Raw genomic sequence first — 18,324 nt, forward strand, 5'->3', positions numbered from 1 at the left:
TGTCAAGAATGCATAACACTGTACCAGCCATGGGCAGGAGCGAGAAATTACAGGGAGTGCGAGTGGCCAGAGCATGCGCTGCTTCTTTGTCCTCTGTGCGACTGGCTGCAGTCGGAGCCACAAACAGGTGGCAGGGCAGTGCAATGGAGAGAAGCCCATCCAAAACAGAGAACAGGTAAGTAGCAAACATCCTGTCAAGACCCACTTTGGATGTTCTGTTGTAATTAGAGTGGACCTGAATTCAGAACTTCCTCTCTGCTCTAAAAGATACGCAACAACATAACCTTTATATAAAAACATTTCTTTGTTACAGCTGATACAAATCCTGCAATAAATCTGCAGTGTGTCTACTTCCTGCTTTTATGGAAGCAGACATATTTTTTACATCCTGTGCTTTCAAATGAGCTTAGATGTTGTGGCAGTCAGGTGGCACAGTGTAGAGATAAATTACAACTTGTGATTAGACACAGAGGAGGGGGAATTAGACAGGCTTTCTAAATACATACATGGTACATTTCTCTGTTTTCCTTCTGTCCTGTGCAAGAGTTCAGCTCCACTTTAAAGCATCTGAATGACATTTATTTATATTTGCTGAAAAATCTATGCATCTCTTTTGAATGTTGAATGTACATATGGTGGTGTGCTCTAACATATTGACAGTATACAGGAACACAGTCTGAAGAAGGTTTATTAGCAGAAAGCTTACTCTTTTACTTTTAAGCCAATAAATGGTATCATCCTGATTCAAAACTCTCTGCTTTCGCTGATGGCTAAGAGGGTACAATGCTCTACTGCTACAGGAAAGTAGAAGGTTGCCAAACCAAACACGCTAGCATAGAGGTAGTAACAGCTCAGGTGTCCTTTAAAGTGACAGTTTAGCAATGAAAGGGAAGCAAACAGCATTTTTATTCCTGCAGTTCTCATAGATGGTAGGAGCTGAAGGACAGAGAATGAGCCAGGAAAGAGTTTACTGAAGCGACAAGAGATCACTGCTAGCTAGGAAAAAAAAACAGAAACATAAATTAGGGTTAGATAAAGTAATTAACAACTGCTGGCGTCAGTGTCAAAGCTGTAAAAGAGATGAAGTAACTAGCAGAGCTCACTGATGTTTGTGAATGCCTGCATTAAAACTCAGCGGAACTTAGTTCTATCGTCTTTGTAATGTAAATCTCTTGTAATGTGATTGATCCCGATTGTTATAATACACATGGAAATGTGAGCAAGAGAAGCAGAGATTGGGGAACTCTGGAATTCAGCTATTAGTGCAGAGCAGGGCGCTGGCTGGCTGCGCTGCGGGACCAGAAGAGATGATTTACTTTGACCTCTTCTCTCTCCAAGTCATGCCGCCCTTTTTATCTTATCTGACATTCTCGCCCTAGGCCGTGGCCTTTCCTGGCCTTCCCAGCAATCCGGCCCTGCTCATGATTGTCATTGGTTTTTACGCAAAGCAAGTCACAAGGTAACAGCTTTCTGTGAGACTTTAAATGTTTAGGTCAAGAGACATTCATAATTAGTTGTCACGTAAAAATCCTCGCAAGCAAAACAGCAATAAACAAGCAGGATGAAAGAGACAGAAATAGTAACTGAATTACATTAAGCATTAAACATTGATTTCATTTTATACGTGTGATGGTTTAAATGAACCTGTTTTAACAGTCTTTCAAGAATAAATTATAAATTGGCTTATAGCAAAAACCCTTTAATAGCATTTCCTGGTAAATACAGTATGTAAAGGTGACCATAGACAAAATATGATTATCACATCTATTGGAAGAGGGTGACAATCACCATATTATGGGAGCGCAAAATAAAAACACTGGTTAATGTTGGGGCCGTTGTTGATTGGCCAATTAGAATATTTCTGGCTGATGTTAATACCATTACATCATTAACTAATGTTAACAACTTCAGGACCATAGGCTTAGAACCACCCCCCAACACCCCCCCCCCCCCTTCTCCCCCGTGACCAGGCTGTTTTTTACAATTATGTGCTCTGCAGCTTTAAAAACTTAGTGCAGAGCCATACCACACAGCACACAAATAAATCCTCCCCCTTTTCTGCCTACCAAAAGAGCTTTCTGTACAATGTAAATAGAGAGCGGTTTCACCGTCTAACAGTCTCCTAGCCGCGATTGCTGCTGGGAGACTGATGGGAGTTAAAAGTGTACTGGTTAAGGGCTCTGCCTTTGACATGGGAGACCAGGGTTTGAATCCTGGCTAGGGTCAGTACCTATTCAGTAAGAAGTCATTGGGTAAGACTTCCCAGCACTGCAGGGTGGCCCCTTCAGCATGTTCTAGTGCAGTGATGGCTAACCTTGGCACTCCAGCTGTGGTGAAACTACAAGTGACATGAGGCATTGCAATACTCTGACAGCTCTAAGCATAACTCAGGGAGGCAGAGGCATGATAGGATTGCTGGAGTGCCATGGTTAGCCATCACTGTTCTAGTGGCTGCTGCTTTTGAGCGCTTTGAGTCCAACAGGAGAAAAGCGCTATACAAATGCTAAGATTATTATTAATATTACATATATGACAGAGTACCCAGATAACTCATGGTGACCCGGAACCGCAGGAGAGGATAAGGGTTAAAAAAAAATGAAAAAAAGCTATGCTAAATGTAATGAAAACAGAAGGTATTTGCAATAATTCATCTTTAGTTTAGCAAGTGTAATGCATCATAGGGGAAAAAAAAGTTGCTCTCTTAAAAGTGACTTATTGCAAATACCTTCAGTTTTATGAAGGCAAAATTATATTTACATGCATGCTTGTCAGTAGACATATTTACACATTATGTTTAGACAGTAGGACTGGTTTATCAAAGCAGATGCAAGAACTACTGAAGCGAACGTGGAACAGCTGCTTAGCGCACACAATCATGTTTCACATTTTAAATGAAGTTCGTATTCTGACTGGTTAAGCTGGACAGCTGCTTCATTTTTCACCAGTTTCCTTTACATTGTTCTTGATAAATTAACCACCTTGGATTTTTGTCCTAACCAGGGCTCAGTCTCTTCTATGTGGCAGGTCTAAGGCCAGAGACTACCTTCAAAGTCTTTATACAGTAAATCAGCAAAATAATGTTCCAGTGTGAATGTTCAGTAGTCAGATGTGTCTCCGCATCTGACTTCCATCTGACTACGTAAGCTTCAGACGCTTGCAATTAAAGGCACTTGAGAAGAGTTGTGTTTTTGCACAAAAATATAAACCCAGCACATTAAACTGGCAAACAACACAGTCTGATGAGTTATTAGCTGAATAATTACGTTTAAAATAAAATAATATTAGAAAATAAATTTCTCTTCTATTTTTTACATGTTTGTGTGAATATTGCAAAGTATTTGCATTGCCTTGCAAAATTGAAAACTTTTGAGTAATTATCACGCTTAACTAAACATACAGTTGAAATGTCCTCCGAGATTTTTATTTCAAACAGTTGAAACTTAAAAAAATGCAGTATTTAAAATATGGCCTATATTGAACAGGTATTAAGAAACATTCAAACTGAACTGTATGGTGTCACCACTCTTCAGTGGCTTGTTATTCCACCATAACAGTTGTAGCATGATTTTGTAGCTCTTTTGTGGTTAGTATGTATCAACTCTGTACACTCTTAAAGCGGGTCCGAGATGAAAAACTAACTATAACAAGTAACTTGTCTATATAGCTTATCTAAAGTTTAGTTATTTTACACAGCAAATCTAGCTGCAAACAGCTTTAACAGTTTATGATTATTTATTCTTGTGATACAATAAGAGCAGCCATGTTCTGTTTGTCACATTACACACAGGCAAGCTGATCTGTATCTCCAGCCCTCAGCCTGTCAAAACTTCACTTCCCTCTCCTCCTCCCTCCTCCCCTCTGCCTCTGAAATCTCTGGCTAGTAACCTCCTCCTCCTCCTGCCCAGACTGAGCTCCCATAAGCCCTTGCTACCAAGGCTCAGAGTGCCAAGGCTCTCTGGAGAAGCTGTGGGCGATGCTTGTTTAGTTTATAGGGAATTACAGTATTAAAACAAAATAAAAAAGTATTTGGCTTGAGGAATGTCCTATAAACTATTTGAAAGGAACACAGTTATTCAATGAGTAAAAGTTTATCTCGGATTCACTTTATGTAGTCATTATGTGCCATTTTATTTTGCTGATTTGCCATTGAGTGTATGGAATAGGTAGTTGAAACTTTAGAAGAGCTGTTGTCAGTTTACAATAGAGACAGCAGAGTCTAATGCTGGGAAAACACAGCTCGATTTTGAGCCATTAAGATGGCTCGATAGATAATTTCCGACATGTTCGATCATTTCGCCGCTCAATTCTGGATTGAAGTTTATGTTTGTTTTAGTACCGTATGTGTCCTCTCCTGGTTGTTTCCCCATTAACAGAACTACCTTATAATTTACAAGGTCAGGGTTACATCAGAATCACATCAGTTGTTTTTGCCACTGTTTGTTTAGGCACAAGCTGCTCCAAAGCATTGTAGTTTAGTATTGTTAATTTTTCAGAGCTTACTATGAAGTATTGACTTTTTTATCTGTTCCCTGAACATAGACAAGCTTTTCTGCCTGGCAAGGCTTTTATGGCTGTAGTTAGTTATGCTAATAATTGCTATAGTCTACTAGCGAGAAACTGTCATTTGCATACCTAAATTCTTAACCACTTTCAGTGAGAAAAAAGGCAGCAAGCTGGTGATAGTGGCCTGCACCAGCTGTTCCTGTGTCCTGTGACAGCTTGTTAGAAGAAACGGCTTCCTGCATCACTTTAGATGAGCTTACATACCACTTGAGGCCACTCTTCTGAGTATATCACTTTATAGATCTGCACATTTAAAGTGATGCAGAAAAGCCTCTTTGAATGTCTCCTTCTCCTGCTCTGTCATGTCCTGTCCGTCAGTGCATCGGATCAAATGTGGTTAAAAGCAGGAGGAAGGGGGCTCTTACTATTGGCTATGCAATACAATCAGGAGCTGGCAAACCAAAGTAATAGTTTATTGGTTCCATAAAAAGGCAAATTGCCAATGTTTTGGTGCCACGTAGGGCCCTATATCAAGGCAGACTTTGCTCACAGGCAACAATCTGTCAGCCACTTTTGCAGAGTCTCCTGTGAGAGAAGTGGGAGACAGGCTCCTCTAAACACTCGCGCTGGGCGTTATGTATTAGCTGAACACACATCACCCAGCGTGATTGTACAGAGGAGCCTGTCTCCCACTTCTCTCACAGGAGACTCTGCAAAAGCGGCTGACAGATTGTTGCCTGTGAGCAAATCCTGCCTTGATATAGGGCCCTACGTGGCTTGGAAACATTGGCCATTTGGTTTTTTATGGTTTTTTATGGAACCAATCAAGTATTACTTCAGATGTGCCAGCTCCTGATTGTATTGCATAGTACATAGATGGTGTCATCCCTCCCACTCTGCTGATACACTTCCTTTCAGTCATACTGGGTTTGATCCATTAGTGAGTGAGACATTTCCTCTATCCTTCTTCTTATTGGATCTCTGCTTTCTGCCTGCTGTCTGTTAATGCTATTTCTGTAAAATCAGCTGTTTTCTGCATTATTGCCTGCGGTAATGCTTTGTGAATTGAAGCCTATATACATACCATAAACTCTGTATTAATTAAAATACAGTCATTAAAAGTATTAACATTGGGAGAGCTGTGGAATTCTGTCTTTAAGCACAGTAGAGCCCTCAAACAGCCTTCACCACTGTGAGTACTGCTGGCGATTTGTGCTTGTTGGTTGAGACTGCTGGCCAGTTGAGTTCTATTGTATTCTGCTGTGGCTCATATCAGTGCTTGGGAGGGACTAGAAAAAAAATTGTTACATTATTAATGTCTAGTATGATTATATTACCTTTCTGAAAATTCAACTGATTGGGAACTTCCTTTTCTCGTTGTGGTGTGCAGGTCATAAGACTGGAAGAGAACCTGATGAAGCTGAGCTTATAAACTTAAGCAAAAGGCTAGTGGAAAGCGCAGTACTGAAGGCTGTACAGCAGTATATAGAGGAAACGCAACAAAGCAAAACCAAACAGACTGATGGAATCTTACTGGAGCCTGGCAATAATGAGAAAATTGAAAACAACATTAAATAATAAATACAGTTTCAACAGAATTCTATATTTAAACTTGAAATCCTAGTTCAAGAGACGCCTACTCTCTACTCAGGTGCATCTTACATGGGAATCTGCGGACAGGTTTCCTTTACGGCAACATATACACAGATGAAATTATTAAGTGGTGTTTCCGGAAAAACATGTTTGCGTTGCAAGAAAGCCAAACTTTAAAGGAGGGAAAATGGCAGGATTCCCATGACATGAACTACAATGGATTTATTGTGCAGCTTGAAGAATTATAACAGCCTTTTGTCTATGCCTTGTTAAGTGGCAAAGAATGGCCAACCAAGAGGCCTTACCAGACAGTGAAGCCATGTTATCCATGTTGTTTAATGGCGATACATGACGTTGTCACTTCAAGTGGAAGGTCCTTTCTTGAATTCTAGTGTTGCAACGACAACCATTCAGATTCTATGCTAATTTCAATGCTGGATGCTCCTCAGAGAAAATAGATTCACTATGTATTATTGTACTGGTTTCTCTAATGTATTGTGACACTATGCAGTATTTCTCGATGACCGTTATTCATGAAAAAAATTATATTTTTTTGACAAGCTTAATGGATCTTTTTTTATAGAAACGTGTGGCCAAAAATCATGGTGTGTGTGTATTTGATCACAAACAATTTCTGTTAAAACCAGTGTACAATAATGATATCCTTTCCTCCAGGCAAGAAACACAAAGATGAGAACACCCAGACTGCTTTGCAACGAGAGCGTAATCCCTTGCTGGACAAAGTAAAGGACATTAAGGCTGTGCTGGCACTTCCAGAGACACGTGCAAAAATATACAAAGAGGTGTTTGGTAAAAGACTGATTACACAAAACAACTGTCAGACGTTGCCTTCCAAGACTTAAGTTTTGATATAAATATTTTGCGATGGGATGAAACAGAAGAGAGGATAGTATTTTAATTTTAGCTCATGCCACTTGTTATATATACTAAATTCTAACAAGTTATATATACAAAATATTGTGAATCAGTCCTGACACTGAAAGCAAGTTTGTCTCTCCACAGCTCCAAAATGTGAAATCGTATGTAAAAAATTTTACAGTTACTTTCTGTTAATTTTACTTAAATTGATGCCAACCTTACTTTTTAAAATGTTATGATTTTTAGTACAGGGGTGCACCCAGTTAAACCATTTGGAGCTACCAGGATTGTTTTTGTGGAATGAAAGAAACCAAAAGGACCACTTTGTTACATTATACTATTATGTTTTTATAGCACACCTGTAGTGTGCAGAAAGTTAAAAAAGGAATAGTGGTGCCTTAGCTCCCACACCCCTGGCCATTCTCCGACTGCTCGTTGTCCCTCTATTTCCTGTTGCAAGATCACTTCCCCCCACAGCCTGTCTGGATGTTCACTCAAGTGGTGAACAAGTGATTCTGTACTACGCATGGGCAAGTTGTGAACCACATATGCTCAGTGAAAGAAATACTAGTGCTCATCTTTTTTCTTTCTTGCACGAGGATTCTTACTGGGCAAGCGCAGATTGCAACTCGCACATGCATAGTGTAGAATCACTCATGCACAGACACGGGCACTTCCTCTAGATTCTTCAACTGAAGGGACCGGTGGAATATTATAGGGGCAGGGAATGGGAAATAAGAGAGCCCCCTAAAACGAGCAGTTGGAGGATGGTCAGTAGCAGGTAATGAAGCCCACTGTGAGCTTAATTCACGTTATTTTTTTTTACCATTTAAATACTTTAAGGTGTGAGTAAAGTTCTCCAACTTAGAAGAACTGCACAAAAATACCTCTCTACTTAATATGAAAACATTTATAAAATATTTTCATTTGCAGTGTAAGAGCTTTATTTGCAGTGTAGTAGCTGTGAAAGCACCTAGTCCTATTGTGTTTGTGAAAAAGCTGTCAATGCTTGTGTGAGAGAACAGTAAGGGCCCTTTTCCACTGGCTGCGATCTGCTTCAAAATGCACATTGCAGCAGTTTTGCCGATCACAGTGAGCACTGCAATAACATGTACATCGCTGTGCTTATTTACCCCTACTGAAATTCGTTTTCTCCAAAATTGCCAGCCTGTGTGGTCATCGCCAGGATCACGCTCCATTCTCGACAGCTACAGTGCAAACGCAGTGAGCGGTGATCGCGGTTGTGGTCGCAGTCCTGGTGGAAAAGGGCACTAACTTCTTGGTTTTTAAATACTCTAGATCTGGGGAGGAAGGCAATGCCCGCTTACTTCAAACAGGCATCTTTCATCTGTTTCATCAGTTTTCATGTACTGCAGATCATTAGGAATCATATGTAAATGGAGCAATTGATTTTGGAAAACAATGCAACTCTGTTACCCTACATAGAGGTCTGATTTTTTTAAATGATTTTTCTTCAGCTTTAGGGCTGGTTCAGACGGACACTTGCAGAGCGTTTACAGCCAGCGTTCGGGGCTTGGTGTTAAACGCTCCCATTCAAGTGAATGGGAGCGTTTGTACCAAGCTTTCAAGCGCGTTTACATGAACGCGGTGTTCAGGTCCCAATTTTTTCCCTGGCGTTCAAGGAGCCCCTGGAAGCTACATGTAGCTTCCAGGGGCGGTTAACCGCACCGGCTAATGTCCCCCTAGGGGAAGAAAAAACGCGACCACATCCAAACGCAACACAAACGCTGCTGAAAGCCCACGAATGCGACGCCTCCAAACGTCCATCTGAACCAGCCCCTAAAGGGTACATTTGTCACAGAGTAAAATGCTGAATGTTTTTTTTTATGTAGCTGTCACAGTAGGTCATTATAATTTGACAGCTCTGAATCTCTTAGTGACATATTTCAGACTAGTACACCTGCTCATGGAGATTCTGAAGGCTTTCAAAATCACTTTGTGGCAAGGATCTATGTGAAGATGCTGTCCTGCCTGCCTACTCATGTGCAACTATTTCTGGCAGTTGGAATATTCCACTGCCATACAGTGAGTGCTTGTGAAGATAAGAAAATGCTTGAGAATCCCCCCCTGAGGAGATGTACTTAATATGAAATGATAATAGTCCATAAACACTGGACAATCATGGAATGGGATGCTTTAATCAAATCCATGTAGTAGTGATCTACAATCCATAACACTGCATCCAGCTCTTTCCTAGCTGTTGCCTTTGACTCTCAATACCATCTCACTCTTACCACACAGGGGCCCCTATTCAAGTAATGTTTCTCTTCCGTTTTCTCCTAGCAGATCATTTTTCATCTTATCTACAAAATAACTTTTCAACACTTAACAATTAAAAAAGTACAAAAAAAAACATATTTGAGTATCTCCATACTTGCTGGGGGCTTAAAGGACAACCGTAATGAGACAAATATGGAGGCTGCCATATTTGTTTCCTTTTAAACAATACTAGTTGCCTGGCTGTCCTGCTGTCTATGTCTGTAGTAGTGCCTGAAACGCACCAGAAACAAGCATGCAGCCAATCTTGTCAGATCTGACAATAATGTCAGAAACACCTGATCTGCTGCATGCTTGTTCAGGGTCTGTGGCTAAAAGTATTATAGACAGAGGATCAGCAGGAAAGCCAGGCAACTGGTATTGCTTAAAAGGAAATAACCATGGCAGCCCCCATACAATACAATCTGCAGTGTGTCTACTTCCTGCTTTCATGGAAGCAGACATAGGATGAACACCCTGTGTTTACAAATTAGCAGTTCAATGCCAGCTCCCCAGCTGATACAGCTGAGGGATCAAATTACACTAATTAGTCTCAGATAAGGGGGAACCAGAAAGGCTATACTCTCTAAATACATACAGGGTGCATTTATCTATGTTTTCCTTCTGTCCTTTGCAAGACTTCTAGTCCACTTTAAACCATTAGATAAATGCCCACTCTGAAAACACACAATAGTACAATAGCAACTCCCCCATCTGACTTTAGTAAACTACAATCCATGTGGAGACCATGTATAAGCAAGCAATGCAAGAAAGAACTGCATTTAGCAAGAAACACATACATAGCATATATCACACATAGCATACAGTATATCACAAGGGGTTCAGAGCCATCGGATTACAGCCTACAGTAACTGGCAGCTACAAGGGAACAAAGGAATAAAGCGTTTCACTCCTGAACATCTTATATGTATACATACATATGTATTTGAAATTTTACAGTTTTTCAACTTGGATTTTAAATTAAAAACCATGTCTCCATGTAAATTTGTGTAGATCCATCCATTGTCGTGAAGCAAGGAATAAATCACTACATATGTGTTGAAAGTGAGAAGAGAATGCCTTCTGTTTTAAGAAGCCATGTCTGTAGTTTAATTATAGTGGATGAAACATTCTATTTTTCCTTCTTCCTAATAAAAAACTAAATGACAATAGCAGCACTGACATTTTTGCTTCCATACAGACAAGCTAGTTAACTCTATTCACATTGGTGGCACCTGCCTTAGCCATTATTATTATGTAATGGCAGTGGAGGAAAAGAAAGCAGAGGTGTTGTTCATAGCAACCAATCAAATTCAAATCCTGGTTTATTTCTCAGATTGTTTGCTATAGACAGTATTTGCACTATTTTCTGCCTATTTTCTGTGGTCACATGGGGAGTAGACATGCTCAGTGTGGCCACATGTGGAGTAGACATGGTGAGCATGACCACACGTAAAGTAGATGTGCTGAGTGTGGTCACATGGGGAGTAGACATGGTGAGCGTGGCCACATGTGGAGTAGACACGATGAGCATGGTCACATGGGGAGGAGACTTGCTGAGTGTGGTCACGTGGGGAGGAGACATGCAGAGCAAGCTCACATATGGAGGATACATGCTGAAGGTGGTCACATGTGGAGGAGACTTGCTGAGTGTGATTACATGGGGAGGAGACATGGGCCCATATGCAATTAACATTTTCTCCTGAGTTATCTCCTAGGAGATATTTTCAAAATTGTCAATACAATGCATTTTAAACCACCAGGGGTGCCTCTAGTCATTTTGTCACTCCAGGCGAGAAAACCTGTGGTGCCCCCCCCCAAGCCCCTCCCCCCCAGGAAGATAGTCATAATGCAGCATTGTTTCACCAGAAAATAATCATAATGCGGCGGTGTTTCATCAGAAAATAATAGTAATTATCGTAATTCAGAATCGGAATTCACCAGAAAATACACTTATTGCAGCAGCAGTTCACCGGAAAATATTCGTAAGGTGGCAGCGTTTTACCAGAAAATACACTTATTGCAGCAGCATTTCACCAGAAATTAATCATAGGGCAGCAGCGTTTCACTAGAAAATAATCGTAATGGGGCAGCGTTGTCAGAAAATAATCGTAATGTGGAAGCGTTTCACCAGAAAATACACGTAATCTGAGCAGAGGGAAAGAGTAGAGAGGGAGAGGCAGCATAAGATGTAAGAGGGGGGTAGAGGAACAGAGAGGGGGAGGGATAGACAGCGTAAGATTGAAGAGGGTGCAGAGAAACAGAGGGGAGAGGGAGAGACAGCATAAGATGGAAGAGAGTGCAGAGGAACAGAGAGGGGTAGAGACAGCATAAGATGGAAGAGGGGGCAGAGGAACAGAGAAGGGAGAGGGAGAGACAGCACAGCACTAAAGCACAGGTTTACAGCTTTACCAGCCTACAGCCTAACCAGCTTTCAAAGAAAACTCTAGTATCAAAAGAGCAGGGCACATTCTAGCAGTTATAACAGTACTGGGAGTCTGCACACAGGACAGGAAGTGTTCTTATCAGCCTGCCTGCATACCTTCTCTTCTGCCTGTGCATGCAGCTTATCATCTCTGGAGTAGTGATGGGTCGTTCGCGAACGAGCGGGCTCTAAGAGCCGGCTCTTTGCTGCGAACGACAAGAGCTGGTTCTCAGTTTTGAAAGAGCCGATGCCTCAGCCGCCCCACAGAGCTCTGCTTTGCTCTGCAATAAAGGGCGCTGAGGCATGTTGGGAGATGTAGTCCTCCTCTTGCAGCTTGTAGGAGTGTATGAGGCGGAGCAGAGCAGTAGCAGGAGGGATTGCCCCAGTCAGAGAAGCAGTCTGGAATTGTCATGGAGATGGGGGCGGGGCTTTTACTCCGATTCTGAGTGGTGTTTAGTGATATTTAATGAAGAGCCGATTCAGAGCCGTAAGAGCCGGCTCTTTAATGGGAGCTGATTCAGAAGAGCCGATTCTCTGAAAAGAGCCGGAATTCCCATCACTGCTATGGAGCAGAAACTTCCCTTCTCCTGGGCTGTGTTGCTGTCTTGTGCGGGGGCGGGGCTCCAACACGGACACATCACATTCTTCTCTCTGTGACTGCATCTGTCCCCTGGCTGTCTCGCTCCAGTGTCTGTGTGCAGCCAGTGACACAGGTGGGGGGTCAGAGTCAGACTGTCGGGGGCATAAGCTGGCTGGCCGCTGGCTCCTGGTTTGACTGGCGTGGGGCGGAGTTAAAGGCTGGGCCACACGAGGTAAACACTTTACCTGTGTGGCTACTGAGAAGAAGGGGCACGGCTTTAAAGAAGGAGCCTGGCAGAGAAGAGCAGTATTGATTGCTCTATTGGCTTGGGAGAAGTGGAGGTGGAGGCACTGCTGAGCACATGGTAGCGTGCCGGGCACCGGGGACTGAGTCGGGAGGTAATATAATATAAAAAAAAAAAACATGGTCACGGTAGCAGCGGCGGGGGAATGCGCCTCACCACCTCATGGCGCCTCACCACCTCATGGCGCCCCAGGCAACTGCCTATACTTGCCTGGTGGGTGAGACGCCCCTGTAAACCACCAACAAGCAAGAAAACCCTCAAAATAATGTCAATAGTAACTCTTTAACTACTTTTTGGTACGTTTTTAATTGCAAAGTGCTGAAAAGTTATTTTAACTAGAAGATAAAAAAATATCTCTTAGGAGAAAACTCAGGAGAAAAAGTTAATTGCATATAGACCATGGTGAGTGTGATTACATGGGGAGGAAACCTGCTGAGTGTGTCACATGGGGAGGTGACATGCTGTGTGTGGTCACATGGGGAGTAGACATGGTGAGTGTGGCCACATGTGAAGGAGACGTGCTGAGTGTGGTCACATGGGGACGAGACGTGCTGAGTGTGGTCACATGGGGAGGAGACATGCTGAGAGTGGCCACATGTGGATTAGACATGGTGAGCATGGTCACATGGGGAGGAGTCTTGCTGAGTGTAGTCACAGGGGGATGAGACGTGCTGAGTGTGATTACATGGGAAGGAGACATGCAAAACAGGCTTACATATGGAGGAGACATGCTGAGGGTGGTCACATGGGGTGGAAACCTGCTGAGTGTGGTCACATGGGGAGTAGACATGCTGAGTGTGACCACATGTGGAGTAGACACGGTGAGCATGGTCACATGGGGAGGAGACTTGCTGAGTGTGGTCACGTGGGGAGGAGACATGCAGAGCGAGCTCACGTATGGAGGATACATGCTGAAGGTGGTCACATGTGGAGGAGACTTGCTGAGTGTGATTACATGGGGAGGAGACATGGAGAGTGTGATTACATGGGGAGGAGACATGGTGAGTGTGATTACATGGGGAGGAGACATGGTGAGTGTGATTACATGGGTAGGAGACTTGGTGAGTCTGGTTACCTGGGGAGGAAACCTGCTGAATGTGTCACATGGGGAGGCGACATGTTGAGTGTGGTCACATGTGAAGGAGATGTGCTGAGTGTGGTCACATGGGGACAAGACGTGCTGAGTGTGGTCACATGGGGAGGAGACTTGCTGAGTGTGGTCACAGGCGAATGAGATGTGCTGAGACAAGTGCAGCGAGCGGAGCGGCGGGCAGCAGCAGGCAAACATACCTTCCGTGCGTTCCAGCGCGGACACTTCTCGCTCTAGTGACTGATGCGATTTCCTGTATAAAAAAGGAAGTCGCGTCAGTCACTAGAGCGAAAAGCGTCCGGACGCACAGAAGGTATGTTTGCCTGCCGCTGCCCGCCGCTCCGCTCGCTGCACTTGTCTTGTATAGTTAGAAGCTGGAGGGGCGCACAGAGGGGAAAGCCCGAGGTGAGGGAGGGGGGGACCTTCCCCCCTCCCCGCCGAGTGTGGCTATAGCTTTCCCCTCATGGTGCAACCCCTCTAGCCCCCCATAACAGCCACGAGCGGGCCCTAGGGGGGGAAAGGGAGGCCCGGAGGGGAGGGGGGCCCGCTCACAATTTCTGCAGGGGGGCCCGGGGGCTCTTAGTTACGCCCCTGATGGGGAGGAGACATGCAAAGCAGGCTCACATATGGAGGAGACATGCTGAGGGTGGTCACATGGGGTGGAAACCTGCTGAGTGTTTTACATGGGGAGGTGACATGCTGAGTGTGGTCACATGGGGAGGAGACATACTGAGTGTGGACATATGGAGAGGAGACATACTGAGTGTGGTCACATGGGGAGGAGACATACTGAGTGTGCTCATATGTGGAGGAGACATGCTGAGTGTATTTACATGGTAAGGAGACATGTTAAGCGTTATCACATGGGAGTAGACATTTAGAGTGTGGTCACATGGGCAGGAGACATGCTCTGAGTGTGGTCACATGGGGAGGAGACATGCAGAGTGTGGTCACATGGGGAGGAGACATGCTCTGAGTGTGGTTACATGAGAAGGAAAAATGCTAAGTGTGGTCACATGGAGAGGAGACATGCTGAGCACTTGGGCCTATGGAGGGATTGGTTCAAATCTATACATTTAAACAAAAATGGTGTTTTATAAACCTCTCCTCAAGACCCCGCATTAGGCCAAGTTTTGTGGAAATCCACAAAGTTATTTAATCCAGATAGCTGAGACACTAATTACATCTTCTATGCATGTGTGAGGTTACCTGCAAAGCTTGCACTGTTGGTAGGTTGTGAGGACAGGTTTGGGAAACACTGTGCTAACAGAATGTCTATTTTCGCAGCATTTAATTTACAGACAAGGTTCAGCAAATACTGTAGAATGGAAATTAGCATTAATGTTCAAATAAATTGGTTGTGTTTTCTTCACATTTAGACATTAAAATGAAAGTTTAAAAAATCAAATAAATGAAAATGTAAAAGGCCCATAAAATGTTTGCACAAGCCTTGTTAAAGGGAAGGTTCAGGGATGCTGTGAAAAAAATAAAAATCCAAATCCACTTACCTGGGGCTTCCTCCAGCCCGTGGCAGGCAGGAGATGCCCTCGTCGCGGCTCCGCAGGCTCCCGATCTCCTCCGGTGGCGCGCCCGACCTGGCCAGGCTCTTCTGCGCTCCAATGTGCGGCTCACTGGTGTGCGCTGACGTCATCGGACATCCTCCGGGCTGTACTGCGCAGGCTCAGAACTACTGAGCCTGCGCAGAACAGCCCGGAGGACGTCCGATGACGTCAGCGCGCACCAGTGAGCCGCACATTGGAGTGCAGAAGAGCCCGACCTGGCAGCCGGCCTGGCCAGGTCGGGCGCGCCACCGGAGGAGACCGGGAGCCTGCGGAGCCGCGACGAGGGCACCTCCTGCCTGCCACGGGCTGGAGGAAGCCCCAGGTAAGTGGATTTGGATTTTTGTTTTTTTCACAGCGTCCCTGAACCTTCCCTTTAAAAAGACTTGCCAGATTTGTGCACCTGACAATATAAATGTGTGAATAAAATATATGGAAAACATCTGTACTTTCCCCTCCTAGGTACCTTCACAGTGTTGCTGTATAAAAACAACCTGCCATTATATTTAGAATGGTGAGAAATCATTTCAGAGGTAGCGGGGTTCCACTGTGAGTCAACTGTCAAATGTCTGCGTACTTGGAAATTTATAAAGATGCTGTCATTTGGTTATAATATCCAGGCAACACAATACACTTTTTATAAGCCTACCCTGGAAGCTGGTGCTCGCTATAATTTTGTATATGAGATCAAACCCCCTCCCCTTGGCATGTTATTAGAATAACAGTTTATGAGTCACTGCCAGAGGCACAAGTCTAATGAGTCATTGTTTAATGATGGTGATGCCAGCTTTGTTTTGACATAGCAGACCATGAAGAGTGTCGAGCCATTATCTTTGTCTGTCCAATGCGGTGCTGTTTCCTGTAACTGCTAAACACTGTAAAACACAATATGCATAGACACAGAAATAGATTGTCTTTACTAGTAAGTATAACAATGAATGAAATATTATCACTCTTCTTTATGTTTAAACAGCTTTGCTACTATAGCTACCATTGTGTATATATTCAAATTCTTAAATTACCCTTTACCCATGTTCCTTGAGGTTAAATGGTTGAATTTTTTAATTTATCTTAATAGAGTAAAGGCGTGTTTGGTTTTGTAACTTGCAAGCATTTCCTGTGCTGCTGTGCTTTAGAATAATACCAAATGTTTCCTGTCCCCGCTCATACTAATTCCTGGAATGCTGATGTCAAAGGGAGTAGATCCTCACTTATCCAGAAAGGGAATCAACTACCTTGTTAGCAGAAATAGCATTCACAGCAGCTGTCAAATGTCAGGCAGATTGCCAAATGCATTGTAAAATAGTCTATATGACATTTCTGATATACCAACATTTTTCTGATTCTGTCCACATGGTTCTTTGGTTCAGACAGGACAGACAACGCAGTAGGGCCCTTTTCATTTCAGTATGTGAACTGCTGTGCAGGGATCAGAAGATGTAAAGATGTATACATGTGGGGGTAACAATGACCCCGCTCTTACCCCTTATGCAGAGTTGTACAGCTGAGCACTATATATACTTGCTCCAGTTCTGGGTCAGGTCTCCACAGTTCTTTCTGGCAGCCGCATGCTCTATGCTGCATAATTCCGTCTCGCACTCATGTGACTGGTAGCCAGATAGAGTGCGTGGCTGCTGGGTGCAACTAAGGTGACCCGAGGCAGAGCTTGAGCAAGTAAATAAAATACTGCTGCACTCTGCAACATATGCCGGGGGAGATTCTGGTGCTTAAGGGGGGGGGGGGGGGGGGGTTATTGGCCACATGTGCAGAAAGAGGGGTCTGAGCAAACTTAAGGGGAGGAAATTTGGGTCCTTTGGAGGGGCTCCCCTTATTTTGTTTCAAAATTTTTTATTGAAAGTTTTCAAATTTCAAGTTTTAACAGACTGTACACAGTGTGCATTAAAATGAACATGGAAGACATGTGGTATCCACAAACAAGCGTCTATTAGAGCCTGGTAATACTAAGCCCAAGGCGCTTCATATTAAGATCATGTATTTGTATTCTGACAGGCTTCTCTATCTTTGTACATAAATCGTCTCATGTATATTCAATAGGCCTAGGCCTGAAAGAGTCTTATATATGGTTACATATTGACCCTGGTAGGGGTCATCATCAGATAAAAATACTATTTTAGCAGAACAGTGAAAGGAAAGGAAGGAAAAAGAGGGAAAAAGAAGAGAAAGGGAAGAGCGTGAAAGGGGAAAGGAGTTGTAGGAAAGGAAGGGAAAGAAGGAAAGAAGGAGAGAAATCCCCCGGGAGACATGGGTTGTAAATTCCAAGTCACTTCTCATTGTGGACCAATGTAAGATATCCATGGATCCCATATTTTATGGAATCTTACCTCCCTATCCTCTAGTATGCTCGCCATTTGTTCTTGTACCATAAAGGTTGTAACTCTCTGTTTCACCTCCTCAAATGATGCAAATTGTGTTTTCCAAGCTTTAGCTATCGTCTGATTTGCTGCAATAAAAATATAGTGGACAAGGGAGTTTTGAGTTTTTGTGAGGGATGGGATTTTAAAATGGAGTAGAGCTGACCAGGGGTCTCTTGTAGTTCTTCTACCTGTCAGCGAGTGAATCAGCCTGTAGATTCTATTCCAGAATCTAGAGAGCATCGGACATGTCCAGAAGGTATGGAGCATGTCCCCTTTAGAGTCACAGCCGCGAAAACATAATCCTGCATTTGCTCCAGGTAGGTGAGCTAGCCTGGCAGGAACCCAGTACCATCTCGTTAAGACTTTGTAGGCCGATTCAATCACTGCCAGATTAAGAGAGAGTTTAGGTATCACTCCCCATGTTTCTTCCCATTCTTCCTGCGGTTTACTACTTTTCAAATCCAGCTCCCATCTGGTCCTATATTTATGGTGAAAAGAGAGAGGTGGATCGTTTAAAAGTGCATACAGGTCAGAGATTATACCCTTGGCAAAGGGTTCATTAGAGCAAAGGCGCTCAAATCGTGTTAGAACCACAGGAAATTGTGTTTGTAGGGGTATTAGAGAAAGCAGCCAGTGTTTGATTTGTAAGTAGCGAAATTTTTCAGATGATGGGATTTGATACTTTTCCTGTAGTTCATCCCACGCAATAACGCCTGAGTTACCCAAAAGGAACTTAATT

The 18,324-nt window shown here is 43.4% G+C and overlaps 1 protein-coding gene across 4 annotated transcripts in view; it reads left to right on the forward strand.

Annotated features, from left to right (window-relative positions):
- The window catches only part of AKAP7 (A-kinase anchoring protein 7), a 301,183-nt gene extending 290,761 nt beyond the window's left edge, over positions 1-10,422 (forward strand). For 2 of the 4 annotated variants that reach the window (XM_068231563.1, XM_068231564.1), the window contains one exon: positions 5,894-6,859. In XM_068231563.1, coding sequence (XP_068087664.1) covers positions 5,894-6,081 — 188 coding nt within the window. In that variant the 3' untranslated portion in view covers positions 6,082-6,859. Of the gene's footprint in view, positions 1-1,379; positions 1,460-5,893 lie in introns of all 4 variants that reach the window. The other 2 variants (XM_068231567.1, XM_068231565.1) reach the window with 2 other exon arrangements.
- Positions 10,423-18,324: the final 7,902 nt, after the last annotated feature.

This window comes from Hyperolius riggenbachi, chromosome 4 (assembly GCF_040937935.1).
Source record: "Hyperolius riggenbachi isolate aHypRig1 chromosome 4, aHypRig1.pri, whole genome shotgun sequence".
Taxonomy (NCBI): domain Eukaryota; kingdom Metazoa; phylum Chordata; class Amphibia; order Anura; family Hyperoliidae; genus Hyperolius; species Hyperolius riggenbachi.